Genomic DNA, 21,910 nt, shown 5'->3' with positions numbered 1-21,910 from the left:
TCTCATCGTCACAGTGTTGCCCAACACGAAGATTTTGATTCTACTGCATAATGTTGTCTGTTACTTGGTTGGTTAGTGAGTACAAGTGTCCAGTCTGATAACTAGACCACTGATTTTTAGGTTGTAAAAAAGTGTGTTTTAGGCACCTAAAATAGGCTCCTTCAGTAGTTCATTTAGGCTATATAAAACCTAAAATAGGCTCTAACAAAAATGAGGCAGAAAAAATAAAAATAACTTAAAATACACGGTGCTGACAGTATGAACATCTTATTAGTCATTAAAATAAGGAGAATGAATATTTACACCGATACAGAGCACAGCAATCTACAATATTAATGTTGAACATAACTCCAATAATTTTTGAGTTCCTGCAAGATAAAGATCTCTGTAAAAAAGATGTGGCAATGGTTTAATTAATGCATTCGTAGTTTCACAAATTCTGGGCATAGTTGGCTTCTCAATAAATAACCAAAATCTTTTCTAGGTTTTCTAGTGAAAAACTGTGGCGCTTGTCAGTCAGAATCAATTTATACGCTGAAAAAGAATGTTCTACATCAACAAATGTGACAGGGGCGTACTTCATTTTCGGCACATGTTGGACAGGAATGCTGCAGTCAGGAGTGCTGGATTTTCCACTAAGTATGTCGGCAGCTGCACATAACTCCTTCAGGCCAGTGTTCTTCTGCAAAACTGTTTGCATTTTTGCCCATACTTTTTCCCCTACCTCACCTGGCGCTTCATTAATTTTCATTTTGACTTCTTCAAGCAAAGAAATATTGTCGTAGATAGGTCTCCCTGAGCCTTCTAATTGTGAAATTATTCTTGCCAAGATAAGTCCCATTTTAAAGAAGAACCTTTGAGTAGCTCCATTGCTGCAGTTACGGACGCAGCATCCTCCGGTATATTTTCAACCACCTTCTGGACAGCTGAGAGATGCGTACTATAGTATTCTGCTGCTATCAGCCACGTGCCCCAGCGGGTGACAACAGGCTCTGACGGCAATGGGACATCTGGAAGCTGTTCTCTGAATGCCCGTATTCTTGATGGTGCCTTAACAAAAATTTTCTTCAACATAGATATTACTTTATTTACTTTAGGAAATTGTAGCCTCACTTGCTCTGCTGTGCGGTTGATCCCATGTGCTACACAAGTTATGTGCAATATCAATGGGTAGAATACTTTTAATAATTGAAACGCTGCTATCATATATTCAGCAGCATCAGAGACGGCCATAAGCACCTTATTCTCATCCACTCCGTTTGGGTATAGCACCTTAAGCCCATTGTTCACAAACTGTGCTATTGTTTGTTGGTTAGTTTTTGCAAGATGTTTTGAGTAAATCAAATGAGCCCTGGATGGAGCATCTGGATCTAGCTTGCCAATAATCAGGTTTGCAATGTAACGGCCAAGACTGTCAGTAGTTTCATCCACAGAAATCCATATACAAGATTCTCCAACATCTTCTCAGATTCTGTGCAATGCAGCATTATAAGCCGAATCCACATAATTCTTATGTAAAGTTGACTCTGCAGGAATAGACTGATGGCAGTACTTATCAAGAAAACCTCTGAAAATAGGATTTTCTAGTTCCGAAAGGGGATGTTTGCTGCCACAAGTGCATGACACAAATCCCTGCAGAACTAGTTTTTTTCGGAGGATTAACCAGATTTATTGGTTAAAAGTGTTTGCTTCAATTTTGACTTTCGTTCAACATTAGCTGTATGTGCGATTCCATCTGCATGCTGAGTTAAGTAAGATTTCTTAACACTCTAAACCTAATACGAGAGAAAATGGAAATTCAGTTTAGAATCGCATATAAAGAGTATTTCGTATTACTAAAGGATAGCGTTAAAAAAGAATCCTAAGTGACAGGAAAATAAGAAGTCCAAGTAAACATCAACTAACCTCCTTGTTGCATGCTTGGCAGAAAATAATTTTCCCATCTGTTGTATAATGCGGAAAATCTTGCAGCCACTGCCTTATATGAGTAGACTTTGAACTAGCTGTTTTCGGCATGGCGTAGTATTCTCACACAGAAACTAGGATTTATTTTGCACTTAGAACGTCAGTAACACTTAACATGTCGGTCGCTACACAATGTACTGATTTGTTTTCGCTGGGAAAAAGTGAACGATGACCAGTTCTTTTTTTTTTTTCCTTTTACTGTGGTGCATGGGAGCGGTAGGGGAAGTACCGTACTCGTTGCTGGACATATGGCACCTGACAGATGGCCACCCCTTCTGAACAAGCGAATGGAATCTGCCGGTGCTTCAGATGAAAACATCTCACTACTGGCAAATTATTTTTCGAACCGGAAAATTCACGTATAATACCTTTCACGAAACAGAGTAGTTTGATAGGACTGCCTGTAGACAGCAGCCTAGAATATGCGCGAAGGGCAGTAATTTATCTATAGAGGGCATCTACGATTAACATTGTTATTTTTTAATCCGTGCTCAGCTTAAGGCCTATGAAACCGTTTCTTTGCGAAAATACACAGCTGGCCAGAATCCTACGAACGAAATATTTTCAAATATAACATTTAGTACTCCCACGTTCGATTCTAATGTGTAACTCAAATCTTTGACGGGTTCCCATTCGCTCACCGAAGTTAAGCACTGTTGCGCTCGGCGCGTACTTGGATGGACGACCATTCAACCGTGCCGAGCGCTGTTGGTAGTAAGGCAAGCAAAGGAATTGTAAACAGTCTCTAATGACCTTAGCCTTCGACGAGACGTAAAGCCCTAAGTTTACTCCTTTTTCTAATCTTTGAAAACAGAAGAACTCTATGTCAGATTAACGAAATAGGCAAAATTAGGCGTCAACGTCGAAATACGCAATTTTAGGTCCTATAGAACTAACGGTATTCAGTTTAGTTAGTCATGAAACGCATAAGTACCAACTTATATGCAAATTTGGGCTTAGGAAAAAAAATAGGTTTTAACCTAAAGATCCGTGATCTATTTTTTACATATGAATAATAAAACACCTATAAGGAGTATCTGGTATTAACAGGGATAGCAATATAAAAAAATAAAAAAAGACCAAAATTTTAGGCAAATACGAAGCATGAGCGCATATCAACTAGCCACCTTGCTGCACGCTGGGCAGAAAATATTTTTTTCCATCTGTCGTATAGTGTGGAAAAACTTGGAGCCACTGTCTTATATGATGAAATAGGCACTTTTTAGTATATTAAAGCCGAAATAGGCAAAAATAGGCACTAACATCGAAATAGGCTTTTTTAGGTCCTATAGAATTAACGCTACTAAATGTAAATAGTCATGAAACGCATAAGTACAAATTTTTATGCAAATAGGAACTCAGGAACAAAACAGGTTTTTACCTAAAATCCGCATTCTACTGATAACTAATCATTAGAAATTAGAGGGTATTACGTGGTAGAGGTTAAAGTGTGTCACTGCTGTAGATAAATATTTTATTTCAACACATAAGTTGCGACAACAGTTTTCAACAGATCTACTTCAATACTGTATAACACAGTACCTTTACAATCATGTATCCTCGCCCCTATTCAACCCACCCTAACAGCAGAATGTACATCAGCTGGCAAGCATTTGTCTACAATTTCAAACAGAAAAGAAAAATCTGTTACACATTCACCTTCCAGAAAGGAGTGCTGAACATAAAAATGAAAAGTGCTTACAAAAGAATGATTAACTTTCAGGAATAAAGCAGACGACTCACTGGAAGGCCGCAGAAGTGCTGCATCTTCGACAGGCACACAAACAAAACGTATGGAGCTTGACTGGCTTTTGGGATGCATTTCTTTTTTCTAGCTGCAGGAAAAACATGCATGCAGATTCACACACACACACACACACACACACACACACACACACACACACACACTTGTCTCCCTACATTTTGCTCAGACAACTGCCAGCTAACACAATGTAGGGAGACAAATATGTGCCTATCGAAGAAGCAGCACTTGTGCCTTTTGGTCAGTGGTCTCCTTTATTCCTAAATACTTAGTAATTTTCAACCAGAACTTTACGTGCATCAATGATACACATTCATTATTCTCTAAAATTGTTCTCCAGCAGCTGGAATATATTGATTTCAACATATGGTAACTGATGTACAGGGGAATTATAAGGGGAGAAATCTGATGATAGGATAAGGGACTCTGCACAAACTCTTGTCTTCCATCACTCTGAAAAATCTTCCGTTCTATTGACATGGATGTGAAATTGTCTTACAGAAAGTGACTACAAAAGGAACTAAAGAAACAGTTCTGTGAGAGCGCTGTGTGGAGAACAGTTGCAAAATATACTGCCATATTACAGAGGAAGTTACATGTTTCAGTGAACAATGTACTTACAGTATGCTGTGCAGCTAAATTTTGCTCACTCTGGACAATCTGTTCTTGTAACTGGTTCTGTTGAAGAGATAATGCATCAAGTGTTATGGTTGCTGGTGTTTGTTGTTGCTGTTGCTGCTGTGTCTGCTGTGATGGCTGCTGCTGCTGCTGTTGCTGCTGCTGTTGTTGCTGCTGCTGCTGCTGTTGTGCCACAACAAGCCACTGAGTGGCAGCTGCCAGCGAAAGGGGGTTCCCTCCGCCAGCAATAACCGTGGAAGCAGGCATTAGAACTTGCTGGGGCTGTTGTTGCTGCTGTGCCTGAGGAGGTGGTGCCTGTTGTTGTTGTTGTTGTTGTTGCTGCTGCTGCTGTTGTTGCTGCTGCTGTTGCTGCGAAACATTCATACCACCTCCTGGGATAATGTTGCTGTCACCTCTAGCAGCTTTCTGTTTCAAAACTGCAAAGAAAAAGTAGTTCTTGAGCATACAAATGTCCCAAATCAGATACACATTACTTTATTTTGATGCAACTCACACACATATGGCTGTAGCAACTGGCTTCAGTTGCCAGAGACTGCAGTCATGTTTGAGCAAGTTGCATCTGATTGTGTGATTTAGTGTGTGTGTGTGTGTGTGTGTGTGTGTGTGTGTGTGTGTGTGTGTGTGTGTGAGAGAGAGAGAGAGAGAGAGATCTATTTTTGACAAAGGCCTTGCTGGTCACAATCTTATTTGTGACAGTCTTTTTGTGTGCCTATCTGCGACTCAGCATCTCCGCTATTTGGTGAGTAGCAACTTTCCTTTTCATAATACTGTTGCATTGCAAAACAGTATATATGTGTAATGAAATGTCATTAAAGTGAATCAATATCATCCTGACACGTGACAACATAAGCCTCAGTCGCAGAGCCAACAGTCGCTTCCCACACCATACAACTTTATCTGAAATAGTTCAGGCAATGATACACGGCCTCACACATAATAAATAAATCTGAGTTCAAAGCAGTTGATACCAAAAATTGAAATACCAAAGCAAACAATCTACAGTGCAGCTTGTAGGGCGAACAGTATTAACCAACATGAATATGAATGAAGCCATTGCATTAAGAAAATCAATGGTCATAACACCAAATGTTTTTGTTGAAACACTGGTAGTAATTCTGTAATCTTAAAAGTAGGTCAATCAAAGTCAATTAAATACAGTGCACATGCTTGTTCTGATCCTTTTTATTGGGGAGTATATAGAGGATACTGCACCCTACATAGAGACAGACAGGGAGAGGAGTAGTGCAGGATATGTAAGATTTGCTTTCCATTGCAGTCTTTCCATAAGATTTTCCTATTTCCTATTTTTCGGCCCTCTCTGTGGATTAATGCTTTCTTTTTCAAGGAATAAAGCTGGGTAGAGTCAACAATGGACCAGAAATGGTTTCAGCAATCACTTGAGCACGAAGAATTCAATCACAGTACATAAAAATTAAATAAAGCATTCAGCAATCTTCATAATGGCCATTCAGTAGTCTTCCAATGCAGAAATTAGTATGAATCACAGAAAAAATAATTCACTCACAGTCTCGCAGGATTTGCTGACTCAGAGCCAGGAAGCAGAGGAGTCTCATATACATGGTAAAAAGTATTTTTACTCTGACATCTGAATAAAGTTCTCTTACTGTATCTACTCTGCAAAATGAACATCACTTATGTGGACATACGTATGCTAGTTCTGAAGGGGAGAAAGGGAAGAGCTACATTCCCAAGATATAATGTGTAATATCACTGGTGATACTGGAAGGGTACAAATGTTGACATTTTCTTCATAGATTCCTCTTACGTTTGTAAATTATAATCTGAGCATACAATCAACAGACAGCACTCAACGTCCGTCTCACTTTTGGCTAAAAATATAGAACAAATCAGAGCCTGCACCCTCAAAAAAATGTCAGGATCTGTTTTAAGGAGAAAATATTGAATACTCTGATTATATTAACTGTCAGTTTAATCACATAGAATCTGAAACAGTGACACTTCATTACATTTTTTAAAAACATTTAACACTCATGTCTCTAACCCCCTCACATGCATTAGTCAAATTAATTTTAATTATAATATTGCATTTACTTCTTTTTATAATAAATGGAACATTTTTATGTAGATAATTATTTAAGTTACTTTTTACAGAAACAGACACTATGGCAAAAAAATTTGCTGCCCACATAAGATGTTTTTCTCTAAACATGTGGTTCACTTATGTATGCTTGAAAAACATCTTAAAATATCTTACTGTAGTTTGTTTAGCTACATGATAACCACATCTCGAGTGCTCAGACGCTATGAGACAAATTTGGTTGAAAATAAACAAACAATGAAAATTTTAATAATAATACCCCCCCCCCCCCCCACTTGCTCCCATTGTTAGTTCTAAAAAACAAAAGATCCTTTCACAAGTGAAAATGAACAGTGCGGTATGAAATGTTTGTTATACGTACAGTATTTCATGGGTTTTCCCCAATGAGAGGCTACCACCTGACGTTAAGTGGTGGCTCACCAGCTTCAACCCAGATGTTGAGAAAAAGGCTAATTATACAGGCCCCAATGATCATCCTAATTCCCTCAGGGTTTAGCACATTTAAGTTTTTTATTTATTATATCTAAATATGTTGGCATAGCAGACGAATGAATCATACACCTTTAAACAAACTAGGACTGTACACATTGGAGCAGATAGGTACAGTTTACTCCCTATAAATTATAACATTGCAACATAAAATACTGCTCACACAGCCCAAGTCAACAGTCAGTGCCGTGGCTGATATGAGGGGCCATGAAAGAATTTGCCAATTACAGTGCCTCCCATTAATCAATGCGCCGAATGTCAGCTTGGACTGTGCAAATAGCACTCACTGCTCTTGGTGACAGTACTTTTATGTGCTGTTAAGAAGTGGCAACCTCAAAATCAAAATGTGAGGTCTATAAATATATTTCTTTAAAAATTAGAACAATGTTCTCAATATCACCCGAAGAACTCTCCATCATATATTGTAGGGTGACTTATCGAGTGTACAGGTAAATACTGTGTGAAGTCTAGAGTAAAAGCGACCTCCACAGATAACGTGCACATCTCTACTCCAATGGAAGAAAATGGCGGAGGAAGTGGTGAGGGTAGTGGAGAGAGGGCGGAGTGGAGGGGGAGGGGGACTTCAAGAGGGATTCCCTAAGGCCATACCCACGAGTAATCATGTACTCTTCATAAACGTACGAGTGAAAAAGAGTACTGAAGATGGATGTGAGATCGTTGAAAAATAATTTTACGTGACTGGAAATTAATGAATTTTTTCCACTCATGATCAGTTTTGGAACATTTATTGATTTATTTCACACAAGACATTGAAATAATCGAAGCTGCAGTGCTATATTTACTGAAAATTGGGGAGATTTTTAATGAAATTTTTATTTACAACTATTCATATCTGAAACTCTTCATAATACATCTCTTGCCTAACAGAGCCTGTAAAGAGAGAGTTCGGCATAGAATTTCTCCAAGTGCCACACTGATCAAAGGAAACAGTGTGAAGAAAGCAACAATGTTAAACTTCCCTATAACATTAGAATTTTGGTTGAATAGGTGATGGTGCCAATCTGCACCTGCCTTCCCCTGCCCCTCTGAAATCTTGATTGAGGTGACAGACTGGTCTGTAGCATAACCCAAAGAGCAGGCAAGGCTGAAATATGATAACCTTGCTGAGTGTTGTCTAAGAGCCCATTTACACACTTCTTTTAGAGTGCAAGAGTCTGTCAAGTTTACAGACTGCCTAAACTCGCCACACAACCTTGCTCCTACATGTTGCATAAAAGCTCACCTGGTTTCAATGCTGCTTCCAATAGAGTATTAAAGATCGGTTCCCATATAATAACTCTGGTCTTATCGTAATGCATCACTAAATCAAAGTAAGATGTCATTAGCTTCCAACCTGTTTCACTGTTGATGTTTTCCAAAATCTTTGAGAAGGTGGTGTATTCTAGAATAGAATCTCACCTTAGCAACAATAATATCCTCAGCAAATCACCATTCGGGCTTCAGAAGAGTTGCCCTACTGAGAATGCCTTTTGAGTCATTCCATACCAACTGAATCACGGCACACAATCCACCAACTCAGATTTTCATGAAATTTGGTACACATGGTTGGTTTATATATATAATGACTGGTTTAAAATTTCAGGCCTCTATCTTTAGCCATTCCACAACGATAACAACCTGATCTTCAGCCTAAAAAAAATAAAAATCATTCACAGTGCTTGTGAATTCAGTAAGTAGTTTTATCCTAAAATTGAAGTATGAAAGAGTTGAGATTTTTCATAGTTATATAAATTTTTCTGCACAATTCAAGTATTGTATCAGGTTGTAATAACATTGTGAAAGGTCATTTGAGCCTTGAAAATAGAAATATTATGTTCACAACTTAAACTACAAATTCTGTGTACGGACTGCAGTTACAGTGTCTCAATATTATGGCTAGTATAACTGGAAAGAGGAGAAATTTTCCTTTAAATCAGACTAAAAAGTCTTTGGGGAAATGACAGCTAGGCCTATGGTAGAGCTAAAAATGGCAAATTACAAAAAATATCAGTGCATCACAGAAAACTTCTCAAATTTCTCTCCCACACCATGTGTCATTGCTTATTATGCCTCTTTCAAAATGGCTGCCAAGAGAAATTGTAGCTATTGTGGTTTGTCCACAATCTGAACATTATACTTTAATTACATTGGTAAGTTAAAACTGAATACTTATAAAGCAGCATGATTAATGCACTGTTAAGCATTTTACAGGAGAAATAAATCCCTTGTAAAAAAATTAACTTGAGTGGAGGAGTTTGGTAAGTAGACCTGTAGATTTCACAAATCACCCACCATGCAGCATTGGTACTTTCTTTCCTACAAGCAGAGTGCCTTTAGACTATCTGTTCACATGTTGTAATGAACAACGCAGCTACCACATTTACTGATTTACAGAAAGAACAGCTGCTTGGCAAACAGGAATTGAGCAACACGATAATTTGAGGAATGTTTGCAAACACCGAAAAATTGAGTACCTGAATCAGATGAAAGTTATGCTCATGTGCATTGTTGCAATCCATTCAAAAAACACAAAAAAACAATAAAGCAGGATTTGCGAGTTGTTTCACTTGATCTTGCTGAGCAGTTCCATGAGATATTACATGTTAGGCCCACTGTCATCCCACGACAGAAAATGCGTTCAACATGCCATAAGCAAGCCATAAGTGAGATTTCAGGTGCAGATCAAAAGAAGACAAATGAAGACAGCAGTCTGTAAAGTGACAGCAAAGTGAAGACTATATCCAATGAAGATTGGGCGGATGGCAAAGCAGCAGAAGATACAGAGGAACTGGATAAACTTAATGCAAGTTTAATAGGTATAGACGACTTACCAGTGCAAATGCATTCTCTACCTCCACACCAGAAAGAAAGTTATTGGAAATGAAAAATAAAGGCAGCTAGGTAAAATTTATGAAAGAAATGTACGAGAAAAAAATCATGCAAAGACAGCAGTTCTGAGTCTGAAAGTATAGTGACTAAACATGACAAAAAACAAAAGGCTAATGATTTAGACAGACTGGTTGAATTAATGAAAGAAAATTTACCAATTGTCAGTAGGCAGGAAAAGATCTGTATGCTCCTGAATTGCGAAAAGAGAAAAAAATTCAAGGAACCTTTGGTGTGTCACAAAGAACGATACATGAATCTAGGGACAATCATAATGCAAAAGAAATCTGCTCACTACTGGACCCAAAACAAAGAAGACAGTTACCTGTTGAAACTGTATTACTTGTAAGAAATGATCATGCTCAGAAACTTTTAATAATTAGTAATTTATATGAGCTATATGCAGCATTGAAGCAAATTCATCCTAACATTAAATTGAGATATTCAAAATTTTGTGAAATGCATACTAAATGGTGGGTACTTGCTGATTCATCAGGAAGACATGCTGTTTGTGTATGCACCATACACCAGAAAGTTGATTTGCTTTTATGAGGTCTAAATTTAAATACGAAAGATGAAGTAAATTCTTTTACAGAAAAAATTGTTTATAGTAAAGAAAACTGGGATTGCATGTTAAGAATTTGTGAGAAATGTCCTCCTTCAAGAAATTCAACAGATTACACTGAAACTAAATTTCAATTTGAGGAAGACGACGAAAAATTTTCTATTAGTGGACATCAGTTGACAGAACTCAGCTTATTGATACGATCCTACCATTTTATGAATTTACTGATATTTTAGTAACTAAACTAGAAACTTTAGTTCCACATAGTTATATGGCAAAAAGTCAAGCTGCATTTTTGAAAGAGAGAATAAAATAAAATGAATGAAAATGAGGTAGTAGTATTAATGGCTTCCACTGAAAATTATGATCTTATACTACGAGATGCATCACAAAATCTCACTGAACTCATATGTCATGCACTTGCATCCTGCTGTTATATACTATAAAAATCCTGATGCAAGTATTGTTACATTTCTGATTATTTAAATCATGATGCTGCTTTTGTCTATAACATTCAGTCCAAAATTGTAGAGTCAGTTAAGTATCACTGTCATGTTGTTAATCAAATAGGGTACTTCACGGATGGGTGCAGCAATAAATACAAAAATTGCAAAATCTTTTTAATGATCATGAGATTGATTTTTGAATCACTGCCATGTGTTCTTTCTTTGCAACAAGCCACGGAAAATCACTTTGTGATGGTCTTGGGGGCTGCATGAAATTGATGGTGACAGAGGCAAATTGACAGACGCCATATAAGGAGCAAATTTTTGATCCTAAAAAAAGCTCGAGTTTTCCAGAGAAAAATTTTCTAATATCCATTTTTTGAAATTAAAAGAAAAAGAAGTAAATTCTACATGAACTAATCTGCGACAGTAATTAATAAAATCAAAAACTGAGGCATGCACCAGAAATCTCTACCAATTTGTACCTTTATGAACTAATACTCTGGCTGCAAAAAGAGTTAACAATGCAGCAACTATTCTATGCAATTTAATTGTTTTGATGTGCAAACACATAGTGCAGAGTCCTTCAAAGTTAATTCATTTGTTTGCTGTAAATATGATTCTAATTCATGTATTGGTCTTATTGAAATTACAAATTTAGATCAGGGAGACAAGAGCATTAGATTTATGCATCCAGCAGATCCAACAGTGTCTTTTTGCTGGCCAGATAGGGTTATACACACAGAAAAAAAAGTTATACACACAGAAAAAAAAGTTTTGCATCACCCCGGTTCCCAGAACTCCTGAAGACAGATGTTGACTGTGGATACTATATCACAGACACAGTCCCTTTGACTGTTCAGAAATGTCACTAAACCTGCCTAAAGATGTAAACAACCATGCACAAGCAGCGTCTATTAGACAGAGGGGGTCCAACAGCAAATCAGTTCCAGTCATTCCACCAGGAAGGAGATACAGGCTTGTGTTCTCTGTAGTTCAACCATGCCTAGATGGTCAATATTGCAGTTCGATCGCGTCCACATTGTTACTTTGTGCCAGAAAGGGCTCTCAACAAGGGATGTGTCCAGGCGTCTAGGAGTGAACCAAAGTGATGTTGTTCGGACATGGAGGAAATAGAGAGAGATAGGAACTGTCAATGACATGCCTCCCTCAGGCCGCCCAAGAGATACTACTGCAGTGGATGGCCACTACCTACGGATTATGGCTCAGAGGAATCCTGACAGCAATTCCTGTTTTTCGTGCAGCCACACGTTACGACTCAAAACTGTGCACAATAGGCTGCATGATGCGCACCTTCACTCCCGATGTCCACGGCAAGGTCCATCTTTGCAACCACGACAGCATGCAGCGCGGTACAGATGGGCCCACCAACATGCCGAATGGACCGCTCAGGATTGGCATTACATTCTCATCACAGATGATTGTCGCACACGCCTTCAAGCAGACAATCGTCAGTGACGTGTTTGGAGGCAACCCAGTCAGGCTTAATGCCTTAGACACACTGTTCAGTGGGTGCAGCAAGGTGAAGGTTCCCTGCTGTTTTGGGGTGGCATTATGTGGGGCCGAAGTATGCCGCTGGCGGTCATGGAAGACGCCGTAATGGCTGTATGATACATGAATGACATCCTCCAACCGATAGTGCAACCATATTGGCAACATATTGCGAGGGATTCGTCTTCACGAATGGCAATTCGCGCCACTATCGTGTACGTCTTGTGAATGACTTCCTACAGGATAACAACATCGCTCGACTAGAGTGGCCAGCATGTTCTCAAGACATGAACCCTATCGAACATGCCTGGGATAGACTGAGAAGAGCTGTTTATGGGCAACGTGAACTACCAACCAGTCTGAGGGATCCATGCTGAAACACCACTGAGGAGTGGAACAATCTGGACCAACAGTCCAGTATGCCATGACAAATACAGGAATGCATCAATGCAAGACGACGTGCTACTGTATATTAGAGGTATTGGTATGTATAGCAATCCGGAACTCTCGGAAATGAGGTGATGCAAACCTTTTTTTGATGTGTGTATTTCTCAGATCCCATTTCAAAATATAGTATGTACGGTAGAACGATCAACAACAATGACAGGTGAGCAATATCAATTTTCAGTAGGGTGAAAAAAATTGACAAATGAGGACTGGAGTAATTTGTAGCTAACTAATTTTTTAGAATACTTTGTATTTTTTTATGTACGTGTTCTCCTGCTGTCGCTTAGTGAGTAGGTTTTTTTATCTATCCAATGACATTTTGTACTCTAAACTGTGGTTTTAGATAATCAGCTGAATAAATTTCTATACCTGCACATGTAAATGTGGGTATTATCTTGAAAAAATTTTTGTTTCTGCGTGTAAAAATGGAATAATTTGTTAATATGACCTAAATATTGCTTTTTATTATTACTAGAGTAGTTTTCACTGTCATTTTCCCAAAGATTTTTTAAAGTCTGTTTTAAAGGCAATTTTCTTCTCTTTCCAATGATACCAGCCAGAATAATGGGACACTGTAACTATAGTCCGCACACAGTAACATGTAATTTAAGATGCGCACATTTCAAAGAAATGTAATAATTCTATTTTAAACACTCAAATGGCACTTTATAATGTGATTACAACAAATCTTGTACAATATTTGAATTCTGCAGGAAATTTTACATAAGTGCAGAAATTTTCAAATCTTTCCTACTTTCATTTTAGGATAAATTAAATAAATTTAAAATTACTTATTGAATTCGCAACAGCTGCAGGTGAAGTTTTCTAGTATTTTAGGCCAATACTACCAAAAAATGCAATGATCATCTTCTTCACATTCGCCCTCACTTGCCCCCCCCCTTTTTCTTTTCTTTTTTTTTTGGTGGGGGTGGGGGGTGGGGGGAGTGTCTGGGTGAGTTGGCAATCCATTGGCTTGGCATTGCTTGGTTTCTGGTTCTGGAACAGCAACTGTCATCACTTGTAATGACTACGTTCAAAAGTTTGGATCCCTTTCAATCTCTGTTTTCAAATCCTAGCACACATTCATGAGCATGGTTTTTTCCTTCTTTGTGGGAAGGTGTGGAACAAATTTAGTGACATTATGTCGCATGTACAAATCCTCATTCAAAATCCGCTGGCAAGAGCTCCAACTCACGCCTGTCTCTACTGAAATTTGGTTGACTGTGAAACAATGATCCTCGTTGATTTTTTTGGTGAGGTTTTCAATGTTTTCCTTGTTCTGCAATGTCGCAGGGCATTTAGAATGCGGTAGTCTGCAACACTCATCTCACCTTGTCAAAAGCACCCAAATCAGGCAAAAACTTGTGTGTGTGACACATAGCATGCTCCTGAAAAGCCTCTTTAAGCCCTTGTGATTCTCCATTATCGATTTTTTAAGCAGGAAACGAAATTTCACACACACTCTTTGTTCTTTAAAGTTGTCATAATGACTTCACAAGCAGAATACGCCAACGGACAGAGAAACACAACACAACACTTACACGTTCATCTACACACTGATGCCGTCTGCACAGTTGTTTCGTGATTATTTCTACTCCAGTCCTTTTTTTTTTTTTTTTTGGGGGGGGGGGGGGGGGGCAGCGCTCATATGCAAACAGTCTCCCATTTAATATGCAACAAGCAAATTATGTTATCTTTTTTGCAGATGACACTACTATTGTAATCAATCAAAGCATACAAACAGAAGCAGAAGAAATGGTAAATAGAGTTAACAATTTTTTACAAATGGTTTCAGCCTCAATTTTAAAAAGACACAATATATATAGTTCTGTGTATCTAGGGGTACTACACCAATGATAAGTGTAACATCTGGTGAGGAAGTAATAAATAGGGTGGTAACTTCAAAATTCTTAAATGTCTATATTGAAGAGAATTTAAAAAGGAAAAAGCACATTTTGGAATGCTTAAAACAACTTAGTTCAGACACTTTTAAATTTATAATCATTGCAAATCTTGGAGAGAGACAAATCAGTAAACTGACATTTTTGAAAAATTTCATTCAATAATGTTCTGGAGTAACCCAACTTTAAGAAAGAAAGTAGTCATTGTTCAAAAACATGCTGTAAGAATAATATGTGGTGCTCACTCATAATCATCTTATAGGCATCTTTTTACGAAGTTGGCATTCAGATTACTGCTTCACAATATGTTTACATCCTAAAGAAGTTAGTTGTAAATAATCCACCACAGTTCAAAAGAAACAATGATGTACATAATTAGAATGCCAGAAGGAAGAAAAGACATTCATTACTCTGTGTTGTCTTTAGAAAAAACGAGGTGAAAAACGCTGTAACAAAAATTTTTGATCACTAAGCCAGTGTTATAAAATGTCTGACTGACAGCAAAGAAAATTTGAAAATGAACGGAAAAAGTTCCTCCTTGACAACTCCCCCTACTCCGTAGAATTTCTATTACTCTAATGCGTGAAAGGTGGTGGGCAGTAATTACTGATGCACATCTGTATGGTCAGCATGTAGCCAAATTTTCAAATTAATTTGCAATGTGAATGAAAAATGAGTTATTCCACACCACCAAAATTTATCGGGCAAAATGATCCATGGAAACATGAAACTACCTAACTAACTGTATCCATGCATGAAAGTTGTATGTTACACAAATGCTGCTGATAGAAGTGTGCTGTGAACTTCGCACCTCCTACTACAGCATGCTGACAAAGTGATTTCAAGAAGAAAGAAGGTATAAATGACAAGTTGGTGCAAAGAACATATTTTAATTGGACAATATTACATCTTTTTGACAGCAGAAGTAACGATTATAATAACAGTAAGAAACACGCTACAGCACTGAACATAACATACTTTATGTTAAAAAGGGTATAGGCCACAGACAACAGTAGAGGACAAAAAAAAGAAAGAAAACTGTGTTCAGAATACTGCTGAGAACTGCGTGTCACACAGACATCAAAGACAAATGGTGTTGACAGTAAGGACACTTACATATCGTAAGTCTGGGTTTTTGACAGACTTCAATTCACCAGCTGTGGAATATTATAGCAGCCAGTAACGCCTCGGAAGAAGTAACTGTTGTGCTAATGACAATGTACTGCTGCATTCATTTCTATTGCACAAGATCCAGTAGGAATCCATAATAATCCTACCTCCTTCTCATTTCATTTTAAATGAGTGTCCATCCTCTAAAGGAAATAATATTTGATTAAGTGTCAAGCTTCCCTCTTCTCCAGTCTGCTTATCCTCTTTTTACACCTACAATGACACATTTACTTTCATGTTACTCAGCAGCCACAGAGAAAGCAAGAATTGTTGATTTCCTGCTAGCATTTGACACAATGATAGCTTGTTTCTGTGTGTACAGTACTGACATGCACCTTGTGGCCCATCTAACCATACACAACTTTTCCCCTTCATTTTAGTGTATGCTTTATGGAATGTGTAAATGAGCACTAAGCCAAAGAATGTGAATGCAAAATAATGGTTGCGGGAGACTGATCTGTAGTATAAATTGTTTTCTAAACTAGTGCAATTTTGAAGTACTATTGCGTATAAAAACTATAATGGAAATACAAATTTAGAAAAGCTGTCTTAAATAGAAGTTAAATCTCTGGCGAGAATTGTGGTGCATATTATGTTTTTATGTCACACACAAAAACTATGGAAAATGTAAAAACAGTTGGGGAGTATGTCACTATGTACTCTTACCTATGTCGGACTCTAGCACCCAAAGGCATTGGCCGCGTTTGTTGGAGTTGTGCAACTGTGAGGGTCTCTACTGCAAGAGAAAGACTCCATCTAATAGATTTAATATTATATCAATATTTTCATTATGCCTGTCTGCAATTCAACACTTCCTCTATACACTTGAGTAGCAATCTATCCTTCCTGTATTATTGTTTTCTGTTCTTACATGTGAGCAAACTATGCCCCATCATGCAGTTTTATTCTGTCATTTGTCTCAATTTTGCATACTGATAACTGAAACTTTCATTCTGGAGCAACAATGGAAAAGCCAAGCACCAACTATAAAACAAAAGAAAGAGCCCAGACAATTACCGTAGGTTTGGCACGTCTGCTTTACATGTCTATCATAACGAATCATATAATGCAGTTTTGCCAAAGACCTGTGTAGCAATCCCTGAGTGTCTCCGCAACTCCGCGACTATCGTTTTCAGTTACGTAGCTTCAACACCACCAACAGTCTTTTGCATTTCACAGCTGAAAGTTGGCATCAGTGATGCTAGATGTCAAGGCTCTTCTTTTGCCACACACAGCATAGCATCATGTGTGAAAATAATTTATTTTTCTGCCCTTTCAATGAAGCGAATTTTTCATCCATAGTGTTAACTATTAGAAATTATGAACATGCTGACTACAGAATTTACACAAATCCATGTATCATAGGCATGATTCCAAAGTGTTTTCTAACCCTCAACTACACACAATATAGTACTGTGCTGAACATTCATTTACCGGTAGACACAGAGATTTAGAGACATTACTTATATGAGCAACAAGTGGACAGTTTCTATACAAGGAAACTCTACATTATGAATGTTCCCTGTAACACAAAGAGGAGCACAACAACTTCACCTTTTAGTAAGACGGAGCACTTCCACACAGTTACACGGTTATTCTACACTTCCTAATTGAATTTCATTGTCCACGTTAGACAGAAAAGAGCATAACAATAACAGCTCACCTGCTGTCCACGGACTTTAAATGTTCTTGGGCACTGATGTTACCAGAATCTATAATTGTCATTCCGATTTTAATCATCAGTGTACCGATTTATTTGATGTAGTCTCAGACAATCTCCTATATTGTGCCAAACTTATGGTCTCAAAGAAGGATTTAAGCTCATACAAGGGAATTATGTTGCCAACACATTTCAATAAGTTCAAAAATAAAATAGTAACAGCAACACATTCAATCTAAGAGAGAATTTTGATAAATATTTTGTACAAACTGAAATTACTCTTGATATTTCTCAGCAGCAGGTCACTTACACATTACAACATTAACACTGGTATAACTGAAGCGTCCAATTCCACCCATGTCCTTTGACCCATGACATCAACAACATGGCAGACATCCCTACTTCCAGCATATTCAATATGGCATTCATAACAGCACACGCATAACATATCACTCAAGCAAAATAATAAAACTATTGGGACAACCAAGGGAAGTACGGGGTTTAGGGCGAGTACAATTGAAAAATATAGTAATAGGAAAATAGCACCACCTGAAAACACAGATTATCCACAAAATCAAACTGGAAAAATTCGCAAAATATGACATAATGCAACAGACATTAAAGACCACAGAACTAGCAGATTTCGCTTGATCTATACATTCAGACAAGGCCCTTTATACTGAAAACATTAACTGCAACTACAAAACGAGGTACTGCAAATTAAACTTAACCCACATAGCTCAAACAAAGCCATTACTAGCAAAAAACCAACACATGGAACTCCAAAGTAGTTTATTGTGAATTTCACTGTACCCATATGGCACAAACAGAACACCCGATACCTAGAACGCAAACGCAAGTAAAAAATCCCAGTACTGCAGATTTCACATGACCTATACAGCTCGAATGAAACTACACAGTTCCAGATAAGTTTTCAAATCTGAAAACTCTATGATGTATATATTCCGGCAGAAGTCATTAACGAACATCAGAAGCCTCATTGTCGAATCCTGGCTTCGGTAGAAATCATCATTCGTCACTTCAGTCTACATACTATAGGTGCAAACTACGTCCACACTCAGTGCAGTGGCTCGTGGGAGCAACTGTAAAGGCATTTCCCATTTATAGCCATTCCCATCAGCCACTGTGCTGAGTGTTAACTTAATTTGTATGAATAATATATACACCCATATAGCTCAAATGCAACCAATGATACCAAAACCTCATTCATTAATCAAAAACCCAAACTCCAAGATTCACTAGACTGATTAAAACACAAATAATGAACCCAAAACAAACACAACATAAAAAATGCCTCAAAATAAAACAAAAAATTACTTACCAACTAAAGCCATCGAAAAATACACCTATGCCCCCCCCCCCCACACACACACACACTAAATAAATATTCCAAGAACACCCTAGAGCCCCAGCTTCCCAGCCTTAAACCAACACCAACTCACCCTATACCACTCCTAAACAAAAGGCAATTAAAAAAATAACCCACCCCCACAAAACATGCCCCATTAAAAGAAAAAAATTCTCTGGGACACACTCTGCCCGCAATACTCATCTAAACGAGATTGCAAATTGGCAGAGTGCCTCTTCCCCTCCCTATCACAAATTTAATGCCCCCTCCCCTAAAACCCTCTATAGTAGAATGAAACAACCACTTTGCAGTGGAATGTGCGCTGATATGAAACTTCCTGGCAGATTAAAACTGTGTGCCGGACAGAGACTCAAACTCGGGACGTTTGCCTTATGAACTACCCAAACATGACACATGACCTGTCCCCACAGCTTCAATTCTGCCAGTACTCGTCTCCTACCATCCAAATTTACCACAAGCTCTCATGAGAAGACGTACAGCACTTGTCCATGAAAGACAAGGATCCCGAATTCGAGTCTTGGTCCGGCACACAGTTTTAATCTGCCAGTACTCGTCTCCTATCTTCCAAACTTTCCATGAGCTCTTACGAGAAGAGGTAGAGCACTTGCCCACGAGTTTGAGTCTTGGTCCAGCACACAGTTTTAATCTGCCAGGAGTTTCACCCTCTACATTAGTTGTGCAAGACCCTGTGTCTTAATCCTTTAACTGAATACTATGGTTAACCACCATACCTCCTATTGCCAAGAACCATGTAAGACAAAAATGCATCTGGTGTCATTGTACTCTCCTCCTCGATGTATTCTTCAATCAGTCCCACAAGTTCCCTCTTAGTATGTCCACACAAAACACAATTTGCATACCCACCACCCAACATAATAGCCCCCTACACCCACAAACCAACTCACGAGCTACCCATCCCAAACATCCTCTTACCAAACTGAGACCTGTCAATTTCCTCTATCAACCCAGTCCCCCCCTCCAGTGCCCAACTCCTCCTGAACTTAATATACGCTGAACACATTCCCCTGCAATGAAACACACTTCTCATACTCCAGTCTCATGCACAAAAACTTAAAGAGGACCGACTACAAAAAATAAAAGGTCAGCAAAACAATCTGGCTCAAGGGCAACCCATCTCTCTCGAACAAGGTTCCACATTGACTCAATCACCAAATATTATCACAGTAACACTAACCACAAAACAAAGCACTGTTACATTTCATTCCATAGAACATATACAACACTATATATATATAACCATAACTCACTTATGACAAAACACAATCCTCTGAACAAAAGTTCATTCAATGATTATAATCAGAGTACAGTGACATCCAAAGAGCACACCACAAAATGTTACTACATGACATCTACAAACACAAACCATGTCACTAACACCATGCCACAATGATGTTACACATACTGCCACCATTATGTCACAGGTCAAATTAGAAGAGTGGAACAGGACACATCCAATAACCAACAGCATTTACAATATAACTGATAATTTTCAGAGACTTACTGACTGCAGACTGAGTTCATGTTAAATCTTTAGGTAGAGGCCCCTTTGCTGCCACTCCCCTCCCCAACCCCCTAATTTTCCATAGTTGATGAAAGATATGTGTACATAATACACACCAAAATGTCCATCACAGATTGATATGTACCACACGATAGAGGTTTTCTGAATTTAACTAACAGTTTAAAACATTTGTAATGAAAGGTGTAAAATATGGAGAAAATGTAGACACTGGATGACACTAAAGATCAATCTGTTACCAGAACCTTTATTACATATTCATATTCATTGACTTCATCAGCTCACAACCAAAATGTCACCTTCCTACACAATTCAAACCTAGGGCTTTTCTGTGGATCAATCTGTCATCAAATCTTTCAATTTATGTAAGAATCCATCGAAATGCAGAAAATCAAGCACGTTTCTCAAGTACAAACTGTCACTATGAATGGATATTTATGCGGAACCATTAGATGGTGTGATACATCTGTAAGAGGGAGTTCATCACAGATTTTCACTAGACACAAAATTCCGTACAACAAAAATCAATCAAAGGTTGTGAGCGAATAGGTATTAATGCACACACACATCAATCAACTGCTAAATTTAAGCGCCAATCCACAATTTTCAAACTGTCCCAAGATAAGCTGTGTGCATGAAAATATGCCGCTGTACAGAAAACGAGGGCCTTAAGGAACCAGTGAAATCTAACATGGGAAAACCACTTTCAAAATAATACTTGCGAAAAGAATGAAATAACTAATATTCAGTTTGAAATGGTGTATGTATTTGTCTTTTTCTAATAGTGGGGTTAAATATTTTGCAGCTTCCAAAACGACATGTACTTACTAGCTTGTTCTGTTGTGACTTTATATTGGTAATAATTAAAGTGCTCTCCTCCAAAAAGAAATGCAAATTTAGGGTTGCCTTTCTGTTTGTTCTTTGTCATTTGCTCGAACTCCGGTCCATTTCGTGCTACAAACTGTGCTAGTTTATCAATTATATTCCGTTGCTCAATTTCTAAAACAGAAATGAAAAAGTCAATAAATAAATGTTAACGAGGTTAGCTACACAACACAAGTCTTATTTTTTCCTGCTATTGGTACAAATTTAGGGAGCACCAACATTTACTACCAATGTTGGTATAAATCCTTAAGTGTACGCTCCATACTCTAATGCCAAACGCTTTGAGTTACAATACCATTACCGAATCACGTTTGCCGTATTTGCAAGTAGGTACAGTGCCGCTTCAGATGTTTGTTGATCTGCTAAGCGTCCCTACCTTGTGGTGGTTTCGGAAGTTCCATTTTTCGAACAAACTAATGACAAAAATCAATCGCTCCACGTAAACAGGTTTATTTCTCAAAATATAAACTTCACAATAACACAGTACGCTATCAAACACACTCTTTCAAAAACATCTTCTTTCCTACGATCAGTTAGCTTCTTTCCAAAGATAATATCACACAATAAACATTT

General features: G+C 38.0%; 1 protein-coding gene across 3 annotated transcripts in view; it reads right to left on the bottom strand.

Annotated features, from left to right (window-relative positions):
* LOC126182260 (calcium homeostasis endoplasmic reticulum protein) overlaps positions 1-21,896 on the bottom strand; it is a 306,481-nt gene extending 284,585 nt beyond the window's left edge. For 2 of the 3 annotated variants that reach the window (XM_049924835.1, XM_049924836.1), the window contains exons 1-3: positions 21,714-21,896; positions 21,281-21,451; positions 4,349-4,782 (exon numbers count right to left, since the gene is read on the bottom strand). In XM_049924835.1, coding sequence (XP_049780792.1) covers positions 4,349-4,782; positions 21,281-21,451; positions 21,714-21,738 — 630 coding nt within the window. In that variant the 5' untranslated portion in view covers positions 21,739-21,896. The remainder of the gene's footprint in view (positions 1-4,348; positions 4,783-21,280; positions 21,452-21,713) is intronic. The other variant, XM_049924837.1, reaches the window with a different exon arrangement.
* Positions 21,897-21,910: the final 14 nt, after the last annotated feature.

Source organism: Schistocerca cancellata, chromosome 1 (assembly GCF_023864275.1).
Source record: "Schistocerca cancellata isolate TAMUIC-IGC-003103 chromosome 1, iqSchCanc2.1, whole genome shotgun sequence".
NCBI lineage: Eukaryota > Metazoa > Arthropoda > Insecta > Orthoptera > Acrididae > Schistocerca > Schistocerca cancellata.
This window is presented reverse-complemented; position numbering and strand designations above follow the sequence as displayed.